This window comes from Chaetodon trifascialis, chromosome 10 (assembly GCF_039877785.1).
Source record: "Chaetodon trifascialis isolate fChaTrf1 chromosome 10, fChaTrf1.hap1, whole genome shotgun sequence".
Taxonomy (NCBI): domain Eukaryota; kingdom Metazoa; phylum Chordata; class Actinopteri; order Chaetodontiformes; family Chaetodontidae; genus Chaetodon; species Chaetodon trifascialis.
Genome location: NC_092065.1, coordinates 16,000,310 through 16,012,896, shown reverse-complemented (window position 1 = coordinate 16,012,896; position 12,587 = coordinate 16,000,310). Strand labels below are relative to the sequence as shown.

The 12,587-nt window shown below is 42.7% G+C and overlaps 1 protein-coding gene across 1 annotated transcript in view; it reads left to right on the top strand.

Annotated features, from left to right (window-relative positions):
* Window positions 1-2,311: 2,311 nt before the first annotated feature.
* itpr2 (inositol 1,4,5-trisphosphate receptor, type 2) overlaps window positions 2,312-12,587 on the top strand; it is a 61,694-nt gene continuing 51,418 nt past the window's right edge. The window contains exons 1-9 of the mRNA XM_070971703.1: window positions 2,312-2,649; window positions 7,597-7,667; window positions 7,994-8,112; window positions 8,202-8,288; window positions 9,884-10,042; window positions 10,866-10,964; window positions 11,198-11,281; window positions 11,430-11,576; window positions 12,404-12,499. Coding sequence (XP_070827804.1) covers window positions 2,558-2,649; window positions 7,597-7,667; window positions 7,994-8,112; window positions 8,202-8,288; window positions 9,884-10,042; window positions 10,866-10,964; window positions 11,198-11,281; window positions 11,430-11,576; window positions 12,404-12,499 — 954 coding nt within the window. The 5' untranslated portion in view covers window positions 2,312-2,557. The remainder of the gene's footprint in view (window positions 2,650-7,596; window positions 7,668-7,993; window positions 8,113-8,201; window positions 8,289-9,883; window positions 10,043-10,865; window positions 10,965-11,197; window positions 11,282-11,429; window positions 11,577-12,403; window positions 12,500-12,587) is intronic.

Below are 12,587 nucleotides of genomic sequence, written 5' to 3'. Positions count from 1 at the left end.
CTTTTTCTCTCACCGTGCCAAGTTAAAAGTAGTGACTGTTCGGGTCATTGTATCAAAAAAATCATTACACACATCAAGGCTGTAAACATGTTTCATCCGGGCAGCCATAAACCAGTGTGTGCGTGGCAACATTGAATAATTTTACAGCATTAAAAGGTCACGTGATGAAAGAGCAGGTCATAAAATCATGGGCATTTTTCTGGTTCTCAGACGTGAGTCCACGTCCTCTGGTTCCAGTATTCCTATATATTCCTTATATCATTTTTAAACTAGTCACAAGACATTTATTTCATATGATGGCTGTGAAATCTATCAGTGCCCAGTGGCATTTTGTGCTATGCATTAGTCCATATAGATTTAAATGTGTGTCACTGTGTCTCACCTGCAGACTGTGTTTAAGACTGAGGAACCTGTCGTTAGTGCCAGCATGAAAAAGCCTTTTCTGGTCCATTTGTTTGTATTGAACACACGCTCAAAGTCATGGGAGCAGCAAGATTACCCGTTGGTTCAGTTAAGTGAACACTAGGGGGCGATGTAGGTCAGATAATGGGATTCATTGTATAACAGAGCAGCAGTGTTTGACCCCTTTTAGTGTCGATCTCTAGCGCCCCACGTCTCTCAATACAGGTAGTACATTAAAAATGTCCCAAATCACTTCCATCCTTCTTCCTTAAAGGTTTCTGTCACTGCAGGTCATTTAGTTTTTCAGCTCCAGTTTTTCCAGTGAGTTAGGTAACTGATGAGGTAAACATCTGCCAGCTGAGGTCAAAGATGGCACATTCTCCCGGATGATTTCATGTCCGTGTGCCAGGATTAACACACGTTTGGCAACTGGCATATTTTGTGCCTCAGACTTTCAAAATCTATAACATTTTGCACAGAAACATCACCACCACTTTCCTCATCATTGTTGTCATCATCATTGTAGCCCTTGTCAGTGTTTGGAGAAGTATGCAAATCCTTTACTTAGTATTAAAGTATCAAAACAGCAATGGAAATATAATTCAGTACAAGTAAAAGTCTTGCATTCAAAACCCCCGATATAGATGCACTGATGTGTGAGCTAGTTTTAACTACTTTATGTACAGTTTGGTAGTTTGGTCCAGCAGTTCCCAACCCAGGGGTCAGGCCCCTCCAAACGGTCACAAGATAAATCTGAGGAATCATGAGATTATTGGTGATAGGCAGGAAGAAAAAGTTCTGATACACAAATCTGTATTCATTTTTTGGATGTTTCTTTATATTTTGGATAATTTTAGCTCTCTTAGCAGTTGTTTAAATGACACATTTAGAAGGGAAATATCTCTCTGGGTGGGACTGTGAACACCTCAAAGACATCTGATCTGACATCACGTGACAAAATATCGACAATGCATTTTGTAATTTTATCATGAGTGTTACATGTAAAGATCTCATTGGAAAAGTAACTAGTGTGCCTAATTATAGCTGTCAAATCAACGGTGTGCATTAAAAAAATCTTGAAAATGTGACATTTACTCATTTACTGTGTTTTTTTTTCTTGCAAACATGTCTCTGCCAGTCTTGATCCTGTAGCAGCGTACAGACCTTAATGGCCTTGAGTGCAGTGATGAAAAGCAATCATTATGTGAAAACCTGTTGATATGTGATTCAGGATTTCCAGAGTTGTGTTTTCTTCTTGGCATGGTCCCAGCTTGTGCCCTGTTGTTACTTTTACTGTATTTTACAAATATTGCTGCTTGAAACAATTAAGTGTGTCTGATAAGTTTTTGGTACACAAAAAAAAGAAAAAAAAAGTGCAACCCCATATTACAATCCTTAAAAAGTCATGTCCTCCTCCTACACCCAAACATCCAACTGTAGGACCAAGAAGAAAAACAGATTTCTGCCCAGAGGGAGCAGCATGTTATTCTACCATGCTGCTTGTGACAAGTACAGCATTTATTGCAGGTCATTTATAATCTATTTCAGCGGTTTATATTTCACAATCTCCCTTTTGTGAGTTCAGTTAGATGCCACTTAATGTCCATGGAAGTGTTATTATGCAATCTTTCCACAGTCTGTTCTCTCTGTTATGGTCTACTGAGCAGACTTAATGATGCTTTTTGATTTTGCAAAATATCTCTAATATTTGTCAGCTGTCTGGCCTGCAGCTGGTCGTGTTTCCTACGATCAGTTGTGGGTAAATGACTCGTACTTTTCTGGCCTGAATAAAAACAAAAACATGTCACAGAGCGGAATTCGCTCACAGGCCTGACAGCAGCAGTCTCCTCCCCCTGCGGTGGACGCAAGGCTGTCCCCGGTCTGTCTCACATACAGGAAGAAGTTGAATAACTCTTAAAAACACGGCGCTTTCTTTAAGAAGAAGAAGAAAAAAAAAAGGAAAGAAGCGCCATCAGGTTTTTGCACTTTCGCTTCTCCTCGGTCGACTCGCTGAAATGTGGCGCTGGAGGAATGGAGGCGGATCGCGGAGCCGCTGCTGAGCTGGAGGCGCCGTAACGTGTGGATCACTCCACCCGAGGAGGAGCAGCACTCGGTTCTAAATGGGAGACAGATCTGCAGCGTACAGTCAGTGAACATGTCAGAGCACAGGTCCAGCTTCCTCCACATCGGAGACATAGTGTCTCTGTACGCGGAAGGCTCGGTCAATGGCTTCATCAGTACTTTGGGGTATGTTCCTCCTGTCCGCCTCTCACTTTCTACTCACTGGGGAGTCCATATGGATTAATGCTCCTGTCTTACTACTTTCACTTCACATCTTCACCCCTTCTCCTCCTCCTCCTCCTCATCTGTGTACGCGGTCTGTAAGCTGCTCAGGTCTAAACTTCAAGCGTGCGACTTGTGGCCAAGGCCCGTCAGCGCGCAAAACGCTGCTGCTCAGGAAACTCTCCGTTTAAGCAAATGTTACAGGAATGCAAAGCAGCGTGTTCACTCGAGTGATGGTGGTTATAAGCAGACCTTTTCACTGTGGTCCCCAAGGGGGGGTCCGGGGACCAGAGGGCGACACGAGGAGGCGTCAGGTGGGGCGGCCCTCAGCACAGTGAAGGAGTAGCAGTGTTGAAATTCAGTTAAAGTTTGGATGAGGAGTTGTGATCGATTTTCATGCTGCTCACTCCTCCTCACATGCAGCAGAAAGTCCCCCAGTTATGTAGACCATTAGACTGAAAATGTAGAGAGCTTTACAGATACTTTACATATGTGAGTTTGTTGACCCCAAAGAACACTTCATTCTCATCTAATAATCCTATAAGGATACATATTATACACTCGATTAAAGGATTAAACCATTTGTACAACCCAGACTTCAATAAAGTTGGGATGCTGTGTAAAGCAAATAAAACAGGATGTGATCATTTGCTAATCCTTTTGGACATGTTCTCGATCAACAAAAGACTGGGAAAGTTATGGAATGCTCCAAAAACACCTGTTTGGATCATTTCACAGGTAAACAGGCTGATTGGTAACAGGTGATAGCATTATGATTGGTATGAAAGGGGCATCCTGGACAGGCTCAGTCATTCACAAGTGAGGATGGAGCGAGGCTCACCACTTTGTGAACACATGATTGTGTGAAGGAGATTAAAATTGTGGTCAGTAAACACACCTTGTTTGCAAGCGATTGCATGCAGTTTTTATTTCCGTTTTACACAGCATACCAACTTCTTTGAATCAGGGTTCTCTGTTTAGCGTTACATTCATTTTGTAGCATCCTAGCGGTTTTCCGCATTGTGTTTTATAGCACAAGTTATGAAGAGATCTGAGCCAGATGTTTGTGGGATGGGAATTTGGAGCTTCAAATCCTTAATTTCCTGCCAGGTCCAGCCTATGGGCCATCGTTTAAAGTGGTGATTGCCAACCTGGGGGCTGGGACCCCACCAGTGGGTCACAAGATAAGTCTGAGGGGTCACAGGAAAGAAGACATAACATGATAATTTACATTAAATTTGTCAGACTTTAAGGCTTTGCTTTTTTTCTTGTGAGATACTCTTTAGTTGCTAATAACCAATTAAGTGACATTAACTTGTGATGAGGGTTTGCAGGTAGTCCCCTGCCCTCTTTTTGGGGTCCCAACCATAAAGATATTGGTAGCTCCTGCTTTTTATTTTGTGTGCCGTAGCTCATACAGTCAATCAGTTGTCAGCTTGACGTCATATGTAAGGCTGTGTGTGTAGGTGTGATGGAAACTTCTTTTCTTTGTGTCATTCTCCTCACAGGAGTGCAAAAATATATATACATATATACATATATATATATGCTATGAGTGTTGTGTTTGTTTGTTGTTCTGCCTGAGCTGAAAACGTCAGAGCAAGGTGAAATGCCTCAGTGGTTCCGGGTGCGCTCTGGCCTGCGAGCCTGCAGAACAGGCGTGGAAAGATCGACTGGCTGTGAGGAATGAGTGTGCCCCACCCACCTCCTCTCCCTTTCCCTCACCTTCTTCTGATTCTCACTCTTAACTTTGTCTGCTGTAAATTCCTCTTGCAGACAGTAACCGCACCACAGCTGACATATTAAAGCCTCTTCTTTAGTGCCCTTTACTGTGGAAGATCAAAATACAACATGTTAGCACCGCGACTTCCAACCTGGCTTGTATGAAATGGTGTTCCCTGCCTCGCTATCTGCAGGAGTGCACACAGGCAACCTGCTCGCTTTTGCTGAAAAGCTCCTTTAACTGTAAATTGTGAATGTCAGCAATAGCAGCAGCAACACACACACACACACACACACACACACACACACACACACACACACACACACACACACACACACACACAGGGGCTGTAACTTTCTGAAATCCAAAAGTGCAGAGCAGCGATTGTTCAGAGCTCCTGTTGTTTTGAAGCAAAGCAGTGAAGCTCTTATCAGTGCTTCAGTAACGTGTAGTTTGACAGAACAGCTGAAGGCTGAAAGGGTATCCAAAGCAGAAACCCTGCAGGAACCTCCCAGTGCCACAACCCCTGTGAGCACAATGTAACCTCGGCCACACAAGGCTACTCATGCCCATGTTTGCTTAGGATAATCTGCGAGTTCCTCACACACCTTAAATTGCAAACACTCAAAAACCACATGACCTGTGAGTTTCTTTGGAGGTGATCCAGATCCAGATTTGTGACCTTGACCTCTTGCATTGTACGCAGACACTTCATTATCAGAGAGGGTTGTTTTGATGGTCCATGACATTTCTGTGTTTCATAATCAAGCATGAATGAGTGCGATCCTGTAGTGCATACAAGAGAGACAGAGGAAGTAATTCCATATCCTTTATTTAAGTGTGTTTTCCTGTGTGTTTGCATGGTCCATAAATGGTGAAATAATGATCAGATGCATTTAATGAGGAAGTGCATGACTCAGTCATCAGCAGGTTGAAACACGCAATAACAGACGGTGGCTGTAAAATCTTTCACACATGTACGATTTGGTTTTTCCTTAGAAAACACACAACAGAAGAAACACATCAGACCTGCTGCTCTGCATTACATGCTGTCTTGTTGTCTCAGTCCACTCAACACAAGCAATGGAGCTAAAATTAGCTCGTCTGTGTCCAGCCTTATCATTGGTTCATGTTTAACTTGCTTCCAGGGCCGACTCCTGTGCTGCCTGTGAGTGTCAGGGCCTCACTGTTTGAACTGACGCCCAACTCTCTGACAACTTAAGGTTACTTATTTATGAGCTTGAGGGACTTTTCCAGAGAGCCTTCCTGTTTAGCCATTTAGCACTCGATTCTGCTTCCTGTTGGCCTCTATTGTTTCTCATTTAGATGTAGCTCTGATACAGAGTCAGAGGAAATAATACACAGCCTGTGGATCGACACTGATCTGAAGTGCTGTGGCATGAATAGGAAATGGCTCAGCTCACTTCAGCAGGCCTGCCAGCTTTGTATGAATCGGAGGAATTGTGCATGGCATTATGTTTCTCCTCAGTGGACGGGATGAATGGATGTGCTTGTGCACCTCGGCCTTTGGTCCAAACAGGATAAAGGGAATGGGATGATATGGGAGTCTTTGATATAGAAATTCATAGCTGGTGCGATAGAATATATTTCAACAGGATGAAGTTACATTTCTCTGGTTTAAAGCCACCTGTACACCAGGACTAAATAAAGTCTTAAATACAACCTTGAAGGCAAGTTTAATGTCAGATTATTGGATTATTTGGTGTGTTTATAATGGCACCATTGAGGCGCAGCCATGAAACAAGGACAGGAACAACCACTTAAATAGTTCTGATAAAATCTTCCATTACTTTTCATTAATTTCTAAAGCAAATACAGAAAAAGGACTGTTTCACTGCTGTAGCCCAGACCTGCATTTGAGTGACATTGTTTTGCCTGCTTTTGCTCCTCCAGCTCCACCAAACAATGGGCTCTCTGCCACTCCAGCTCTTATGAGCGCCATCACCCTCAGTCTCCTCAGTGCTACTAACACAGGTGGCTGACATGAGTCTTGTTTAACGTCTATTTAAGAAAGCAAGGTTAAAACATGCTAAATAAAGATCTCCTCTTGGTTTCATTTACACCAGTGACAGCTGTCCGATGGCAAGCAAACCTATCTTTACCCACTGATAACGGATGCAGTGTCACAGAAGAATATGTGCTTTTTTTAATGGTCTTTCATGGATGAGGTAACTGAGGCGATGTGAATGAATATCAACCATGTGCACATTTCGCACAGTGTTTACATAATGCTCTTTTGCAGCATTAATTCCTCTCAGGTCTCGTGCATTTACTCGAGATATCTGTCATCAGCTTCATTAGTTTAACTGAATGTCAGTCAAATGTGTGAATCTCACTGATGTGCTGTGCATCGCTAAGTCAGTCAAACATCTCAAGTGTGTAAAATAGTCACTAATAAGCGGGTAAAAGGCTTGGATATGGGGAAACGAGGCACTTATTAACTGGTTGACACCCTTCCAATGCCCTCTAATCAACCCTGCACAGAAACCACTTGGTTTCCTTTGGCGGTGGCAGCGGCCCTCTGCAGCCTGTGCATGCTCCAGTAACCTTCAGTAGACTTCACAGAGAAGCTCAGTCTTCAGTGAACAACGAGCTTCATTTGACATTCTATACACCCCATCTTTATAGCTAATTTTGTATCATTAGATGTATTTTCTGTCTGTGTGAAACCACCAACGATGTTAAAGCCTCAGAAATTTGCATGTCATTTTTACCCCAGTGTATCTGTGTAACCACCTCCATCCACCGCTGGGCTGGAAAGCTGAGATCAAAGTGGCGTTAAATGAGATGACCTCTGTCCAGAAATGTTCAGGGCATCAGTGCAGATACGGGGGGAGCTCTAAGGAGATGGACATGTTGGTGCACCGAGCCCTCACTCTTTTGTATCTTGCCAGCAGAGCTTTTCATCCTGCAGGTGGCCAATCAGCTGTAGGGCGTGTGAGGTTTTGAACGGTGCATTCAAATGATCTGTTTTAATAGCAGTTCCAGACTCTGCTTTGTGCATCTGCATTTGACTGTGATACCACAATTGGACTACGGTTTGCACCATTTTCTTTTAAGGCAAGCGATTTACTGGCCAATGGAACTGTTGCATAAAGGTTAAAATTGCCTGCAACAACAATGTATTGAAGAAAGAATATGTCATCATTTTGTGCTCTTCTCTGCAGGCTTGTTGATGACAGGTGTGTGGTCCAGCCTGATGCTGGAGACCTGGCCAACCCTCCCAAAAAATTCAGAGGTGTGTAGGAATATACTAATAAAACTGGAGCAAGGACACACTTACACACACACACACACACACACACACACACACACACACACACACAAAAAAAAACTTTCAAGGCTGACCAAATTCCTTTCGCTCAATGTTTTTTAACACAACATTGTGGTTCCAGAGAAGGTTTGATGTGTTTAAGTGACTCTGCAGGCCTCTAGTGAGTAAATAACCATTAACCTCAAAAATGCTGCTTCACCACATTAAGACCCTTGAGTGGCGCTGAACCTGACTCACAGAGAGCGACTCTTGTGTGCTTGAATGCCTCTCCTCCTCCTCCTTCTCTCCAGATTGCCTCTTCAAGGTGTGTCCCATGAACCGATACTCAGCCCAGAAGCAATTCTGGAAGGCAAAACAGGGAAAACAGGGAAACAACAACACACAGGGAGACCTGTTTAAGAAGTTACAGGTAGAACTTCTTGTTTTTTTTATCACAATCTGCATCTAAATCTTCATTTTCATTTGCATCAGGAAGTAAATCTTTGTTTCACTACCCAGCATGCAGCAGAACTGGAGCAGAAGCAGAACGAGTCAGAGAACAAGAAGCTTCTTGGAGAAGTTGTCAAATACAGTAATGTCATCCAGGTACAGCCCATCGCTTCTGTAAACACCTGCGGTGCCAGATTGTCTTGAGTCCAGAGCCTTGTTTTTGTTTTCTTGTTTACTGAGGTTGCGTGACTGTCATCCAATCCCTGACACCTTAGGCAATTTTGTCAAGGCCCACAATGATGGTATTTGGTTTCACTCATTGCTCAACACTTGTTTTACGGAGACGAATTAAGGAAAGAAAGTACATATTTAACTGCTGTTGCAACATGCTTTCAAGGCAGTTATTCCATTGTTTAATTAATCAGGCCTTTTGAATAAGCAATTTGTGAGGGCTGGCCTCTAACGCTGGTATAATTTAGCTCTTGTTTGTTGGGTGGAATCAGGAACTGTGTTGTGCAGGATTCAAGCAGCAGCCTCCGGAGCTGAAAAATGAAGCCAATGTGGATGTGCCAAAAACCACTGAATGGCCACTCAGAGGCTGGGTCAGTCCCCATAGACCCCCATATCAAAATGTCCAGCTTTACAGCCTGGTACAAAAAACAGTTTTGATCTCAAAAGTAATTTTCCCTTAACTGTACAGTGGTGAATATTTTAACTTTGAACTTGCTAGCTAACTGCTAGGTTTCAGCAACCAGGCTTCATTCGGCCCGCCTCAGCTCCAGCCATGCTCCATGTCTTCACCCATTTTTGGATTAGCCAGGAGTTTTGCGGAGTCAGGCACTGCCAAGATGGTGACAGCCAGAGCTACTGTTGCTGAGCTTCACAATGGCTCTTGGGTCCATGTTTTATGCAGTCTCTGTCTCTGTATTACACACAGAGATGTCTTCAAATGAGGCCAACGTGAAAGAATTATGAAAGAAACCCTTTTAAATGAAGCAAGAAGGTTCCTTGAGGCTATAACCAACCTCTCCTTCTTTCCCAAAGAGTGGATCTGCTTTTACTCTCGTACAGTTGAGGAAGGTCGCTAAGTACATTAACTCAAGCACTCTACTTAAGTACAAATTTGAGGTTCTTCTACCTAACTTGAATATTTTCTTTTCATGCCACTTTTTATGATGCTTTGCTTTAGATTAAACTACCCGACAGTAAGTATAGCTGAAACAAGCAGTTGGTTAATTTGTAAGTTGATATTGATATTGAACTCTTTGAAGTTATTTGCTTAAGTTATTTTTCATGCAAAAATGCCAAAAAAACTGAGGACTTGCTGCTTTTCCTTTTAATAAATTAAATAATTACAATTTATTTTGAATATTTTTGGTGTTTGGGTCATTGGATAGAACATGCTCTGTGAAAGTGTCCCTTTGGGTAATTATGATGTGAATCTTTCTGAATTTTTACAAACTGGACAAGCAATCAATTAACGGAACAAATAATCAGAAGATTAATCCATAATGAAAATAATCATTCCTGTATGAAATGAATATGATTAGCTTCACCTCAACCAACAAATAAATCCATCTTTAGCATAATTGCATCAGTAATAATGGTATATGAAGTACTACACTTAGGTACTTTTACTTAGTGTTTTCAATGCAGGGCATTTACTCCTAATGAAGTATTTCTACAGTTTGGTATTAGTACTTTTCCATCACTGCTGTTGTAGTATGTTAACATCCTGATTCTTCTCTCAGCTCCTGCACATCAAGAGTAACAAGTACCTGACAGTGAACAAGCGTCTCCCCGCTCTGCTTGAGAAGAACGCCATGCGGGTTTCTTTGGACACGGCGGGGAACGAGGGCTCCTGGTTCTACATTCAGCCCTTCTGGAAGCTCCGCAGCGAAGGAGATAATGTAGGTTCTCTCCACTTGGCACATTTCTATAGATAGGAAGTACTGTATGTGTACAACAACTTGACATTCCTCTCTGTTACAAGTACACCAGATTTCGTTTGGTCTATGAGCTTTTTCATCCTGTACGCTGTCAGTTCATTGTTTGTCCTGTCCCAGTAACATTTCTGATTTTGTCCTTCCCCTTTGGCTTTAGCATCCTATGGTTAAAGGTATTGCTCTTGATTGTGCATGGTGTTTGTGCATTATTCGCTCAGACACAGAATATCATGTCAAAAGCATGGATGCACCAGCCTTCCCTTTGCATGTAGGCCATCAGGTTAGGCTTCAGAGGCATCCAGCCAGTCGTTGCTTTGTGTCTACTGTATATCACTGATTCTGCTTCACTGTATTTAAAATGCTTTGAAATGTTCCAACGTAGCATTGGAATACATGCAATGAGCCACAGTGTGCTTGTGTGTGCGTGGCTGGATAACACGAGATACACTTGACTGTACAGTGTTTGTTATAACTCAGATTTAGAGACTTCAGAGAGCATGTATTATGCAAGCTGTGATATGATAACAGGTAGTGTGCTTTTCAGTCACTGTTTCTCTGTATGCTGCGTTCATGTGCACTCTGGTATGAATAAGCCTGTTTCTCATGTGTAGCCCAGCCTGTTGCACATACTGTAGCTTTTTTTTTTGATATGGGGATGTTTGCAGACCTTAGATAAAGCCCTCGCATGGTTACACTCTTTCTTTCCGTTTGGTCCATTTGAACACTGCTAGATGTTAACCAACCTGTGTCTCCTGCTGGGATGTGATTGTCTCTAATTGGGTTCAAGGTGGTGGTTGGAGACAAGGTGGTGCTGATGCCAGTGAATGCAGGGCAGCCTCTTCATGCCAGTAACATCGAGCTGCTGGACAACCCCGGCTGTAAAGAGGTGGGACTAGTTTGTTTAATCTTGTTTGTATCAGTGCTGAAACGTGCTGTTCATAGCTGTTCTCAGATGAAATCCTGCAGCAACTAGTCACCAAGAACTCCTGTAGCTTGTCTCCTTGTCACTGTTTATCTAATAGTTTTAATGTAATGATATATCATCTTAGTACACAGAACAACATGTTCTTAATGTCTTAAGTTCATGTAGCTCACTCTCTGCTCTCACTCGTGCTGCAGGTCAATGCTGTTAACTGTAACACCAGCTGGAAGGTCGCCTTGTTCATGAAGTTTAGCGACTACAGGGAAGATGTGCTGAAGGGTGTATGTTGTTTTTTTTCTTCTTTCAATCCTCTATGTGCTTCTTCTTTGCATCTTTTTAGCAGAACTGCATGCAGTTTGTATGTCTCAAGAGCAGGCTGCATGCAGTTATCTTGCAGCAGTCTCATGTTTTGTGCGTGTCCTCTATCAGGGAGACGTAGTGAGACTATTTCACGCAGAGCAGGAGAAGTTTCTGACCTGTGACGAGTACAAGAAGCAGCAGCACGTCTTCCTCAGGACCACACTGCGGCAGTCCGCCACCTCCGCCACCAGCTCCAAGGCTCTGTGGGAGATCGAGGTGAAACACAGGAGTGAACCATATCTCTCTTTAATTTTTAGAACACCATCATGCCATTTTATTAAAATCATTGTTTTTAGAACATAGATTTGTCATGCTCTTCTCACTTTTTGGCCTGACTGCAGTTTATGGACTAAGTGGAACTGAAGTATATCTGTGGTCCCTTTTTAGTAACAACCAGCCAGACTGTCCATCAACATCAAATGAAGACCCCACTAAAGTTTGCCCAGCTCAGTTTAAACAAATAAAAACACATAATGAATTGTTAAACACTTAAATTTGCAGTTTTGCCAGAATTCACAATTTCTCACAAATTTATGGCATCATTTCCTCTTTGATTACACATATTTACTGATATGTGCCACTCTGCCACTTTAGTTCTCTGTCTATTGTACTGTAAGTTCCTCTTATCAGCTTTCACTAAATTGAAGTTCCTGTTGTTCCTCTGCTGTTTGCGCCAGAATGTACTTATGTTACCATTATCAGTTGCTGACATGTTGTTGTGTCAGTATGACGAACACAAATTCCTGCTGTGCTTGGTGCTTCAGGATGACGCTGCAGTGAGTCCACACTAACTGCTAAATAACGCCACGCTTCGCCGTTTCATTCGGTTTTGGGAATTGTTGTCACTTAAAATAAGAATGAGCAGTGTCGTAATATCCATACAGGCCTAAACTGAACACTGTGAACAGTGTTTTAAAAGTTCCTCTGCTCTACATCAGACCAGCTGGAGGCAAGCACAGACTGACACTACACCAACCCAAACTGTGGACAAAAGCTGATGTTTCCAGGTGAATAATGCTCTTTGTTGTGTGTGTCCATGCCAGGTTGTGCACTATGACCCCTGTAGAGGCGGAGCCGGCCAGTGGAACAGTCTGTTCCGCTTCAAACATCTGGCGACTGGGAATTACCTCGCAGCTGAGGTGAGATTTACTTGCTTTCATAATTCTGTTATCCTTTGGAGCTGCTTATGATTTGATGGTATGAGTTTAATTATGCTCAGCATTTAGA